Genomic DNA, 13,776 nt, shown 5'->3' with positions numbered 1-13,776 from the left:
CGTGCCCCGCGCCGGCGTCCCCGCGAGGGCACTGTGTGTCCACTGTGTGGACAGTGACCGTGGGGGAGCATGGATGCGGGCGCCGCGCTGGCGGCCTGGACTCCGCGGATGCAGGAGGACGCAGCCCAGGGATGGAGCGGCCGCCGAGGGGGCCGGGCCCGGCGGCGGCTGGGCGCGAGGAGGAAGGATGCTCAGGTTTCTGGCGCGGGGACGGGAGGGTGGCGCTGCATCCTCTAGGGTGGACTGCGGCGGCGGGGGCGGGCCTGGGGGGGCGGGAGCCCCGTTTTGCAGCGACACCCAGCAGGTATTCGGCCGCCCGCGCTGCAGCGCAGGGCACAGCCGGGGCTGAGAGAGGCCCTGGCAATGTGTGCGAATGACCGAGAGCTGCAGGAGAGCAGAGGTGAGACCGGCGCCCCGCGGCCGTCAGGACGGTGGCCCACAGAAGAGGAAGCGGAGAAAGCAAGGCCGGGGGAACTCAGGCGGTCGGGCGGGTCAGCGAGCCCGGCGTTTAGTCGGTTGGCCAACAAAGGCCCGTTGTGCAATGGTGTGGTAGCCGCGCCGCGCTCCGTGCGGTGGGTGCAGGCGTGCAGACCTGTGCGAGCGCAGCCTCGGCCGGCCCCCGCCGCCCCGGCCCCAGTCTAGGCAGTAGGGTGATTCTGGTGCGGAAGGGAAACAATAAAAAGTGAAGCCACAAATAAAATGATTCCAGATCATCAATGAAGGTTATAACACAAGATAAAGAGCTAGCGTTACAGAGCACAGAGAGCTTTTAGCGATGTGTAGAAGCGGAAGCAAAGTCTGGATTGTCATAGGCAGCAGACTTTTCTGTAAAGGTCCCCAGTTTCTGGCTTTCTTTTTGCTGTTTTTGCTGTTGAGCCAGGCTCTCGCTTCGTGGGCGAGGCTGGCCTGAAATTTGCTGTGTAGCCTGTGATGGGCTTAAACTCCCAAGCGCTGGGATTCCAGGTGTGCTACCTTAGTACCTGGCAACAGTCCTCCTGCCTCAGCCTCCCTAGTGCGGGGATGACAGGTGTGAGCTACGATGCCCGGCAAAAAAAAAAAACTTTTAAAAACTTGGGAAATGAAGTCAGTATTTTGAGATTGAGGGGAAGGAACATACTGTGTTTTTAGGGGAAAGCGTAGAAATAGAGGAAAAGGAGAGTGGGCCAAGGGATTGGAGGAGCCCCTCTGAGTCAGGAAGGTAGATGTGTAAAAATAGATGTTTCTAGGCAGGGGCTAAAGAACTTGCACGATGACATTTTTCTGTGTGAAATAGGAAGCCACGTTTTCTTCTGGGGAGGGGAGGAAGGGAACTGGCAGAGTCTCAGAACGCAGTAGCGTATTGGGCCGTAAACTTCCAGAAGTAAACTGCTTACAGGTGTTGGCTATGGCCCCAGGCGTTGAGGAAAAAACGTTGTTTGAGGAGAGGACATCGAGAACTGAAACTGGGATTGTTGAAAATGTTCAAGACCTGAAATGGGAAGGAAAACTGGGTCGAATGCCTGCTGCCTCTGTGAAGTAGCTAGGGAAGATAACGGTATCGACATCTTAAAAATGATTATAGGTGATGGAACAGACCCAGAGACGGGAGGGAAGCACTCAAGGTCAGTACCAGCAGTAAGATAAAAAGTATATTTAGCGGGGGATATAGCTCAGCGGCACAAGCGCCTGCCTGGCAAGAGCAAGGTCCTGAGTTCGATTCCCAGTACCCTCCCCCAAATACATTTAAGGGGTGTACTCACGGTAGTCTAGTCTGACTCTGGCAGCGTGGCCCTGTTCTCCAGGCCAGAGCCCAGCGAATTCCATTTCTGCCAGGGCCCCGGGAACAGCCTTGTACCTGATATCTGTGGAGCCTCCTTGTTCCCCTGCTGCAGTCAGCATGGGCATAATTGGTTCTACATTTCTTTTTAAGTTAATAACTGTTTTATACAACGAATCATTCCACTTAGAATTAATACGGAAATGTCAGGCGTTTCTATGGAAAGACAGTAAGCTTAAATTCATTGGTCTGGTTATATTAGATTATGTGTTTATATTCATATAACAAAATATTATTACATTCATAAAACCAAAATTACCAAAGCACTTCAGGAACTGAGTAGTAACTATCACAGAAGCGGTTTATTAGTTTGTTTTCTGTTGGTGATAACGGAATACATACATTGGACTGGGTAAATTGCCAAGAAAAGAAGTTTCTTGCGGCTGGGGGTTCTGTGGGTCCCAGGTTGAGGGGCTGCATCTGTTGACAGGTGCCCTGCTGGAGACTCCCAAGGCAGCGCAGGAAATCACAGGCAGGCGACTGGGAGTGTATGTTGCATGTGTGTCTCCGGCCTCTCTCGCTTCTTAGGAAGCCTCCGGTAATTCAGTTTTGGGGGAACTTTCCCTGATGACTTTATCTAATCCTAACCAGCCCCGACTGGCCCCACCTCTAAATATCATAGTCGGATTAGGTGTCCGCCCCCTGTATACCTCACGGTGGGCATTACATTTTGATCCTGGGGGGACACATTCAAACCATGTCTAAACCATCACAGGAGTTAGCGTTTCATTTAATGGAGGCTTGGAAAATTAATACAAGCTAACAGTAATACTTGAACAGCAACTGGGGCCATTTTTATACAGTATGTGTGAGTGAGTTTTCATACAAAATCCTTTTTTGCTTGGAAGAAAGATATAAAGTGAGAAAAGTTTCAGAGGAGAAATCCACATCAAATGGAGAGTAAAAAGAAAAGGCATGCCTGATACTGTATCAGTTTTGGGTGTCCTATAAACTACCAAAAAACTTAATGGTTTCAAACATTGAACTCACAGTTCTTTGGTTGACTGTTATTATTTTTTATTTTTATTTATTTATTTATTTATTTATTTTTGCCTTTTTGAGACAGGGTCTCGCTATGCAGTTCAGGCTGGCCTTGAGCTCACTTTGTAGCCCCAGCTGGCCTCAAACTCTCAACAATCCTCCTGCCTCAGCCTCCCAGTGCTGGGGTTACAGGTGTGTGCCACTGCGCCCGGCAGGTCGACTGTTTGAGCTGAGCTCAGCAGTGCAGTCCTGCTCACTGTTGCTGGGCTCTGTCCTGCGCTGCTGTTGGATGGACGCTTGCCTCACTCACAAGTCTGGAGGTTGGCAGATGGTCCACTATTTTTGGATCTGAAACAGCTGGCCAGCTGTTTTTCTTCTGTAACACTTCCGGTATAGTAATCTTGGTTTCCAGCTGCCACAAGTTAGGTAGCTGCAAAGATTCTTGGGGTCCTGACTTGGAATTTGCCCACTGTCTCTGCCATATTTTATCGGTCAGAGCCACTCAAGGCCAGCCCAGACTTAACGGGTGGGAAAGTAGGTCCTACCTCTCGGTGGCAGGAGCTGCAAAGTACTGTGACCATGTTTTGCCATTGTAATTATGCGTTGGCACCATGCTAAGTGCTTCATGGGTGGTAACTCAGTTATCACATCAAGGATTAAGTGAGATACTGTTACTCACCACGTTTTACAGATGAGGAAATAGGTACCGAGAAATTAAGGAACTTGTGCAAGGTCCTATGGGTAGTGACAGAGCTGAATTCGGGTCCAGGCAGCCTCTTTCTAGAGCTGCATCTTTATTGTTATTATTTTCAGTACTGGGGGTTGAACCACGGCCCAAGTCCCAGCCTTAAAAACATTAAGACAGTTTGATGACACAGCAAATTTGATCTTTAAGAAACATGACCTTTATCAATATATGCTTTACGTAATGAAAATTTGTGCACTAGCATGAGATATTTCTTTACCAGTGAAGTCTCAAAACTAGTATTCTAAATGGGCTTTTTTTTTGTACCTTTGTTGAATAAGCAACTAAGCCAAAAACATCCTAAATCAGGGGCTGGGGATTTAGCTCAGCGGCAAAGCGCCTGCCTGGCAAGCGCAAGGTCGTGAGTTCGGTTCCCGGTACCGGAGAAAACCAAAACAAACAAACAAACAAACAAAAAAAAAAACATCGTAAATCGAAGTTCACAGAAGCTGTCACCTTTCCTCTGGAATTCAGTTACGACAATCAGCAGCAGAGTCTTGGAGGCTGCAAAAAGCATGACCTTTGTCGGGCCGTGTGATCCTTTTCAGGATATCAGATGACTGCTGGGTGGATCTGGCTGTGAGCAGCGCGGCCTTGTGGCGTCTTTGTTTCAGGTTTCCCAGGCGGCCGCAGAGCTGCAGCAGTACTGCATACAGAATGCCTGCAAGGATGCCCTGCTGGTTGGTGTTCCGGCCGGCAGCAACCCCTTCCGGGAGCCCAGGTCCTGTGCTTTACTCTGAAGAGGGGTAAGTATTGATACCCCGTGCCATCCTGGGGCCAAGGCATTGTCACGGAACGTCCCAAAGGATCTGGGGACCTGAGGTTTGAATAGCTACTCATCGTGAGGGAATTAAAATAAAAAACCGGCAAAATGCACAACTTTCCCCGAAGACTGACTGTAGTCTGTAGCTAGGCAGCCTGTAGCACTCAACTAATTAGAAGAGTCTCAACTCTTTGGTGTGAATGCGTGAGATACTATTTTAATGTACTTGAGCCTTTTACGTGAGTTGGCTGGTAGTAATTTCTTGACCTTAATCCTATCTTGGAAGGAGTAAGTAGCTACAGTACTTGGGGAATGTGTGAATAGGATTAAAAGAGATTTAAAAATTCACAACTGAAATGAAAACGCCTCTCAGGTGGCATATTAGAAATCTCATACATTTCAATATTTTGTCTTGAGATCTTATACATATTTTCACTATTATTTTTTGAGAGAAAAAGGGCATAGATTATTAGTCTTCTGGGACCAGCATATTTCAAATTATGTGTTCTAAGTGGTGGTTAAATAGGAAGTAACCAGTTTAGGTTCCTTTTCCTATACTTCCAAAAGGAAATTGTTCCTATTTAAAAGAAAAGAAAAGAATGGTGGCATACTCACTCTTTTGAGTGAGGCTGAGGCAGGAGGATTGCCACAAGTTCAAGGCCAGCCTGGACTATATAGTGAGTTCAAAGTCAGCTTGAACCATATAGTGAGACCCTGTCTCAAAATATCAAATCAAGAGAAAAATATTTTTTTCTCTTTAAAATAAAAATAAATAAAAATAAAAAATAAAAGAAGTAACTTTACTGTTAAGTATAATAATACCTATTAATGGAAAGCATACACATTGAGGATATTAAAGTAATAGTTTTATGTCGGCATAGTGTTTTTCTTTTTACAAAAGTTTTCCATGGGTATTGTACACATCTAGTGGTGTAGCTTGGATATTTTATTGAATTAACTTCTTCTTTTCTATTCTGTGAATACTAAAATGCCCTGTGAAATATGACTAGTTAATTTTATGAATAAATTTTACAAACAATGAAAACCAACCAAACTCTCTTTCCAGTAAGGAAGAAGTTCGTTGAGGAATCCCTTCAAGCACAAAGTGATGAGAGTCCCTCCAAGTCTCAAGAGAATGCTTTTCTTTCATCAAAGGACTTTTAGATATTTCACACCTTTCCTGTGGCCAGGTCCTATAGCCAAATTTCTACAAAAATTAGTCATTTTCTACTCAACTAAGGAAAGTGAGTGAAGGAATAGTTTTAAATAATAATGGCCTGGTTCTTTTGCCGAAGTGCTTTATTTTAGGATAAACAAAAACCTTACCAACAAATACCCCTTTTTCATAAGTGAACTATTGATGTTGTTATTCCTGGAATACCATGCATGTTTTATTTACTGAATGTTTACATTTTAGGAAGCAAAGTATTTTTGTCTATTAAAAAATTGAGTGTTTGTAATTTGTTATTCCTAAGATTTTTATACTGTAATAAAATTTGTTCTTGTCTCATGAATTTACAGTTATAAAATGAAGACAAAAAATATAAAATGGGTGAAAATAGACTCTTACACATTAAATGGTGTGTTGATTTTTTTGTAATTGGAAGATTTATGTTTCACACTAACTGTAGGAGATACTCCTTAGCCAACTTGTTTGGAAAGATTAATATTTCTCTTGTGTAGGAAGCACATTTGATCCTTTTCCTCTTAAATTTCTCTACTTTATAGTTGTGATTGCACTTTTAAAGAATACTACATTATTTCATGTCTTTAAACAATGTTTAAAATGAGAATCACACATAGAAGAATGCGAATAGTTAAAAACAAGCTAATGTGAAAATACAACCTAAAAGAACTCTTGATGCCACAAGTGTTTTATTTGGACGATGTGCCTTTGATTTTATTTGAGACACTTTTAGAGAGACATTTTAGTTGTCTTTGTAATAATCTTTGAAGAGCTTGGGAATAAAATCTCTGCTTACTTCATCATTTTCTATGACAGCGATTTTGTGTCTGATTTTGTTATTTAAGGTGTCATGGATTTCTGTTCACTTGTGAGATTGAGTGCTGGAAGTGGGAGGTGAAATTTTAGTTTTTAAGGCCTTGTAGAAATTTATTAAATGTCATGAAAAGTGGATATATGTGTAACATGAAAAATATCTCAATTACTGGCAACATTTGAAGTAGGTATGTATAAAACCATATGTAAACAGATAGAAAATATCTTTGAGTATACATAGTATTATAATAGGGAAAAGAGAAACAATTAGAATTTCTAGCCACTAAACTTCCAGGTTTAAGTGATCTAGAAACCTGTCATCTGATCATAATTTATGTAACCCTTTTCTAACTTTTCTGTTCTCTAGATGTTTTGTTTTCTTTACAATTTTTTCCCTGCCCATTATCCTTTCTCTCCTTTATCTTCATCTGTGTCATCTTTTTTTTGTACCAGGAATCAAACTCACGACCTTGTGCTTGCCAGGCAGGCGCTGTGTCACTGAGCTATATCCCCGGCTCATCTTTTCTATCAGTATTTAAACACATTCCATTCTCCATCTTAACAATAGTGTTTTTCCAAAACCTCCATTAAAAACAAAACTCTCTCTTGACTCCATTTTCCCTTGGCGCAGAACTTTGATCAGATGGTTCAGAAAAACCATCTGACTTACAAATAGAGATGTAAGTGTCCTAAATAGGAACAAACCAAATTCAGTGGTATATTTAGAAAAATAGCACTTGTCAAAGCTGGTCTAACATAGGGATCCATCAGTGTAATTCATTATATGAATGGGGATCTGTGTCAGAAAGTTATTTGATAAAAATTCAGTATTTGTGCTGAGTAAAAATTAAGGGATGAGTGAAACAGAAGTAAAAGGAAACTAAAGATGGTAAAGACAATTCATGAAAATCAACAGCAGATTTACTGCATGGTGAACAGTTGCAGCTTTCAGCATATCAGGCACAAGGCAGGAACATCTTTTAATCACCACTGTCAGCATTGCTTTGGATGTCTTAGCATGGTAAGATGAGAAGATGGAGTGGTTTAAATTTTATTTTTTTGACACAAATTCTTTCTATGTTACCCAGGTTGGCCTCAAACTTGTGGTCCTCCTGCCTCAGCCTCCTGAGTGGCTGGGATTACAGGCGTGTGCCATCACACCTGGCTTGGTGTAATCATTTTATTTTATTTTTTATTTTATTTTTTGTTGTTTTTTTCCCAGTACTAGGAATCAAACTCATGACCTTGTGCTTGCCAGGCAGGCTGTATGCCGCTGAGCTAAATCCCAAGCCCTGGTGTAATCATTTTAGAAGAAATGATATCTGTACTGTGTTATATAATTGTACCTTAGAACCTCATGAGACTCTAGTAGAAAGAATACTTGAATTTGTAATAGAATTTGGGAGGCTGACTGGATAAAAATACATATAAAAAGTAAGAAGCATTCTCTGTACTAGCAGTAGCTATTTAAAAATGAAAATGGAAACTATGTTGCATTTCTGCTTTCATGATAGGACTGTAAAAATACTTGGAATAGCTTTAGTAAAAGTGAAAAAGTCAGGAAAAAAAAGCTTTGGTCCAAGACAGTGCCTGCCTGAGGTTCCAGCTATGTGGGAACTATAGGAGGCTGAGGCAGAAGGGTCACTTGGGCCCAGGAGTACAAGGCTAGCCTGAGTAGCTTAGCAAGTCTCAGGCTTGGGGGCAGGGGGAGCAGTTTTGTAGTGTGTATAGAACAGAGTTTAAATTAATGGATACATCAAACTTGAGGACAATAAGCCAATTTCATGAGACTAGCAGCTTAGTGCGATTCCTATCTTTTAGAAGGAAACAAAGTTAAACTATCTTAATGTTCACAGGGAAAATCAAGTGTCCAAGAATTGTTTTTAAAAGCCCTCTGTAAAAGAAAAAATAACCTGAAAAACCAAAAATCCCCTCTCTGTGTGTGTGCATAAAAATGGGAGGGTGAAACTTGCCTCTTGGATATTAAAACTTTAAAGCTACCAAATCAAAATAATATGATTTTAAATAAAAAGACAAAAACTAATGTAAACAATATGATTGTGGTATAGGAATAGGCAAATAATAGAATCATGACACTTCAGAAATAGACTTAACCTTTCTATTCAGTGGGAAGGTATGCTTTACTCAATAAATAGTGTTGACATTAGCTTTCCATTTAGAAGAAATGTAAGTATTGTCCTCTATAAAAAATTACATACGGGTTACAGAAAGATTAAAGCATTAAAAGTTAGGAAAATAGCATCTATAACTTTAGGGCAAAGAGAGCTTTCCTAAAGAAAGCCAGTAGCAGAAATCAAAAAAGAAATATGTACATACTTAACTATATTGAATTATTTTTACTGGTATTTAAAAAGGAATATAATTAAGTGCTTTAATTAAATATTGAATGAACTCTTGTAATAATGATCGTTACAAATCTAGTGAGAAAGCGAAAGAAACACATCTAACATATGTATGAGGGAGGAGGGCTAGGATCCCTGAGACATCTAGTGCAGTGACTAAGGCGTGGAGCCCTGGAAACAAATCAGAACCTGCCACATAATTGAAATATCTGAGAAGTAATGGTCTATAACTGTCCAAGGTGAACAAACCTAACCTCGGGTCCCTAACCTTGAGTAGCAGGAAGCGGGTAAGAAAGCGTGATGGTCCTGCAGTCTCATTTGACCTGGTGCGGTCTCTCTCTCCCACCAACCGTTGATCTGGCAGTAGGGCCTGACTCCGTTCTCCTCCTTGTCCTGGGGAAAATCTGGCCTGGGGTTGGCCCTGGTTCTTCAGATGGGAGCCACAAATTCACTATAGCCTCGCGATAGGAAATACACTCAAAGGCTTCTTACCCATGGATCTTGGAGGGAGCGGACACAGTGAGTGCAGAGAGAGGAGGGGCCGAGAGGAGAGGTGCAGGGGAGAGAGGAGGGGAGGAAAGAGCCAGGGCAGGGGGGCTGGTAGGTAGCCAGCCACTCAGCTAGGCGGAGCGCTCCTTGCAAGTGGTGCAGTTCCTGGCGCCTGCGCAGCAAGAAGGCCTCTGTGGAAGGGAGGAACTCTGCGTGGACTTCAGGTCTGGCCTCAGAGGCTCAAGCGTGGCTCACCGGAAGTTGTACGGAGGCTGCATGCGGAGCTCCTTGACAGCAGAATGTGCTTTTGTGTCCCCTTTGCCATCGTTAACTGTTCACAAGCCCCTTCACTTTTGCTTCCTTACAGCGGTGGGCTGAGCCACACCCTCTCAAATGCAAATCTGTCTAATGTTTTCTTCCTTTCTACTGGGAGCCCTTCTTTCTGTTTCCCCCTTGCGTCGGGAATTGAACTCGGGGCTTTGTGCATGCTGGGCAAATGTTCAACGCAGTGAGCTCTGCCCCACCCCCACTTGTGACCATATTCAAATTCATGGTCACTAACTTAAGAGGACCCTTCACAAAGCAAACGTGTGCTCTATTTCCCTGATCCACCTCCCTTTCACTCTCGTAGGTGACTATTTCCAAATTCCTTTCTCCTCAAAGCACGAACCCCTGCTCCTCCACCTCAGTCGTGGCCTCCTCACTTTCCTGTCATCAGAGTTGGAAGCAGCAAGACACAGACACGGGTTCCACGTTTTCCTCGTGAGTTCCAGTTCATGCTGGCAAGTTTCGGTCTGTCCTGGTCTCTCCCGTTTTGTCTCTGTGTCTCCTTTCTGCTGACCTAAAGCGATTTCAGATTCAGCACCAGATACAAAGGCAACAGTCTTCCACAGAATTTTTAACCAGTTCTCACCATTGTGTAAGGTCTTAGCCTTCTAATAAATCCTTTATTCTACACCAAACCCTGATTGGTACAGAACAGAAAAATTGGGGGCTAGGGATTTAGCTCAGCGGCAAAGCGCCTGCCTGGCAAGTGCAAGGTCGTGAGTTCGGTTCCCGGTACCGGAGAAAAAAACAACAAACAAAAGAGACGATCGATAATCTCCTACCACATCTGCCTGTTTCTCCCTCCTCCCTCTCTCCCTCATCTCCATCAGATTTTGCCCCCCAACTAGATTTTCCCTATCAGCCCACACACATGGATAAGAACCTATGGGGTTTTTTCAGAGTAGGAAGAATTTATTGAAAGAAAGCTTCTGTCTAACAGGGATGGAAGGGGACCTGGAAAGCGGGCTGCCCTAAGAACCTCTATTTTAGCCCCTCTGGACTTCTTCTGTAGCTAATACCCCATCACTCTTGTATAGACAACAAAAGTTCTGTAAGAGTTGTCTGTTCTCACCTCCTGTTTCCTTCCTCTTCTCTTTTTCCTCTTTCCTGCTATATAAGGGATTGAACTCAGGGGTGCTCACAGACGCCCTCCTGCTGAGCTACATCACCGTTTTATTACTGTGAGACAGGGTCTTGCCAGTTTGCCCAGGCTGGCCTCAAACTTGTGATCCTCCTGCCTCAGCCTCCTGAGTACCTGGGATTACACGCATATGCTACCAGTCCTGACCTGCTGGGCTTTCTTGAATCTGTAAGGCTTTTGCCCCACTAGTCTTTCAAACACTGCTTTTATCAGGATCACGAGGATCTCCACCTTGATCAATTTAATGGTTCATTCTCTTTCCTTCTCTCATGTGATCTTCAGTAGCTGCTGACACAATCAATCTCTCCTGGAAGCGTCTTCATCTGGCTTCCATGACCATCACATTCTATCTCCCCAGGTGCGCCTCTGTCCCCTTTCCTTTCCCTCCATTTCTCTCCAATGTTGCCCCAGATCTCAGTTTTTGAATTTTGTCTTTTTTTTTTTTCCTTAAAGAGCCATATTAACTACCTTGATAATCTTACATAGTTCCATGGCTTTCAATATCACCTATGCCTATGGTCTCTCAAATTCATCTTTCCCCGATTTTTATATCCCATTAAACCCGAGTCTTAAAACAAATATCTACTGGGCATCTCCACTTGGAAGTCCAGTGGGTGTTTCAAATTTAACTTGCCTACAATCAGCTCCTGATCTGATCGTCTCTCCAAAGTAGGCTCAGTCTCCCCATCACTGTAAATTGCAATATCATTCATCTAGCTTCTCAGGCCAAAAGCCTTGGTGTTATCCCTGCGTCCACCCTTCTGTCATACGCCTAACCTTTCACCTGTACCTTCACAGTGCAGCGCACCCGGTGTGTGATGGGTGAGACGACCTTTGCGTCTGTTCTTATCCGAACTCCCACTGGTTGGTTGCTTGTGGACTTAGGGGCCCAACTGTACAACCAGCCCCCCTGCCTAGAACTGAGAGGGAAGGGAGGGGGTGAGAAAGGGCAGACTGCAAACTTCTCAGCCAAGTCGGGACTCGTGTTTTTGTCAGGTGGTGGAAGGAGTTAGAAGGGGTCCTCCCGAAACGGAAACGCCAGCTGTGGTACGCTGAGTGTGGGTCAGGGCCTGAGAGGTGCGTCGTATGTGTTTTGTGGATTTCTATCCAGCTCATTTCAGGTGGGTACAATCTTCGAATTCCCTTAGTCGTTTTCTTTTTTATGAACAAAATCATACACAGAAATATGAAATTCATGTATGCTCAAGTTGTTCCCTAATACACCTATCATTGTGGGACAACAGGGTCTTTTAAAAAATAACACTGTGCAATCGTTTTTTATATTGTGTTTGTTTCTTTTTTTTACTCTTTATGTCATGGGCATCTTTTCTTGTTAGAACATACAGATTTACTTTCTTCATAATGCTTTTCTGGTCTTCTACAGTCTCCATTTCTTACCTATTCCCCCACTTAATAGCATTGTTATCTATACTTTTTACCTATTACAAATTATAGTCATAACATTTCATTTCATAATTAGATATTTAAGACAGAATCCTAGACATATAGTTGCTGAGTCAAAATCTAGGTGGATTTTTTATCTTAGGAGATGTTCTACAAAGTGTGCTCTGAAAAAGTTATACTAGCAATATAAGAACTCTTTTCTCCAATATGCTGTCCCTGAATAGTTACAGTTTTCAAAAATTTTGCCAGTATGACAAGAGACAAAACAGTCACTGTTTTAATTTGTATTTTCCTAATAAATAATGTAGATGGATATTGTTTCAAGGGTTTACTGGCTATTTTTGTTTCTTCTGAGAAATAACTACTCAGATATTTTGCCCATTCTTTTGTTAGGTTGTCTCTTTTTTATCATGGTGTAGGAATTCTTTATATATTAGGAATATAAACCTTTTTCCTGTAATTTAGGTTGCAAATATTTCCTTAGCCATTTGTTTCTAAATGTTGTTTATGGAAAACAATGTTAAAGATTGAAAGTTCTCTAACTTCTGTTTTGACCTTAGTTTTTGGTGTTGGAATATTGACGATGGTAACCTTCACCTCTTGATTCACTTCTCAGACTGTGATGGTGTCTCATTAAAAGGCTTGCAAGGTTTAGGTAGCTCTGGAAGACATATTGTATCTGATGATAATGATGCTAATTGATAAATCAGAATATGTCATTCACGAAGTTTCAAGCTATAGCACAGAATATATATCATCAAAATTTAATGTAGAAATACTGAGAGTATGTGAAAATAATTGCATTTTCTTTAATGTGTAAGAAAATCCAATTTTGTTACTGGATTAGCATGAAAAGCAGTAACTATGGCACAAAATGCTGTTCTTTCCCTCTTTCAAAAAAATCTCAGTCGAGTTTGTCCATCAGCTCTTCCCGGGACTCTTTCGTACACTAGCCGTCGCTTTTTGAGTTGTGGTAGTTGTGAGCATGTTACACCTGTTAAAAGAGATAAAGGAGAACCATTTATTACATATATTACTAAAGCAGCTGTTGTTTTCCAGTTACTGAAATGGATCCTGTCTCACTGTCCCCTATTTAAAGTTCAAAATTCCAAACTGAGATAAGTAATAATGATTAAAAATTACATTTTAACATAAATACAGCCATACCTAATGGCCCAGTATTAAAAATTAGTATGTGTATGCCTTGTGCAAATAGTAAATCTCCCTGGCTTTCAACCTCCTCTTCTGTAAAATGATACTTGTATATGATCTCTAAGATCTCTTAGGGTTCTAATATTTTTAGGTAAAACCATCTGAAATGGTTTGGGGAGTTTAGGCAGGGCTTTCGGATTCTTCAAGGTTTCCTGAGTGTCTTCATTAATTAGAGTAGAAGTTAGAGGCCCACCCACACTGATTTACAACCTCAAACACTGGCATATCCCCTGCTCTCTACCTTCTGATTCCATCTGTGTGGTGAGAGTTCATGGACTTCCACCAGCTTCTTTTTCTTCCTACTTTGCACTCCCTGTTCCCATTCTTTTTCCCTGGGCTGGGGCTGACTCCAGAGCCTTGCCCATGCTAGACAAGCGCTCTACCACTGAACTATGCCCCTAGGCCCCCACTTCTATTCTCTTTTCACTTTGGCCAGTCTTATGAACAGCTTCTAGTCTGTGGAGGTCATGTTCACTAACGACATAATTCCAGGAACGTGTTCAGAAATCAGTATGTAAATTCATGTATGGAAAAGA

The 13,776-nt window shown here is 42.5% G+C and overlaps 2 protein-coding genes across 4 annotated transcripts in view; one reads left to right on the top strand and one right to left on the bottom strand.

Annotated features, from left to right (window-relative positions):
- Positions 1–4,156: 4,156 nt before the first annotated feature.
- On the top strand, positions 4,157–6,306 carry Gng10 (guanine nucleotide binding protein (G protein), gamma 10; the record flags this gene model as incomplete). The annotated part of the gene is given in 2 exon segments (XM_005382719.2): positions 4,157–4,288; positions 5,372–6,306. A coding segment is annotated over 1 exon segment (126 nt), but the record flags the coding sequence as incomplete, so codon positions are not given.
- Positions 6,307–12,776: 6,470 nt separating this feature from the next.
- Positions 12,777–13,776, bottom strand: part of LOC102008317 (chromosome unknown open reading frame, human C9orf84) — an 80,554-nt gene continuing 79,554 nt past the window's right edge. For all 3 annotated transcript variants that reach the window (XM_005382716.2, XM_005382715.1, XM_005382717.2), the window contains exon 28: positions 12,777–13,022. In XM_005382716.2, the coding sequence (XP_005382773.1) occupies positions 12,922–13,022 (101 nt within the window). In that variant the 3' untranslated portion in view covers positions 12,777–12,921. The remainder of the gene's footprint in view (positions 13,023–13,776) is intronic.

Source organism: Chinchilla lanigera, unplaced genomic scaffold (genome assembly GCF_000276665.1).
Source record: "Chinchilla lanigera isolate Chin_1 unplaced genomic scaffold, ChiLan1.0 scaffold00018, whole genome shotgun sequence".
Lineage (NCBI taxonomy): Eukaryota > Metazoa > Chordata > Mammalia > Rodentia > Chinchillidae > Chinchilla > Chinchilla lanigera.
This window is presented reverse-complemented; position numbering and strand designations above follow the sequence as displayed.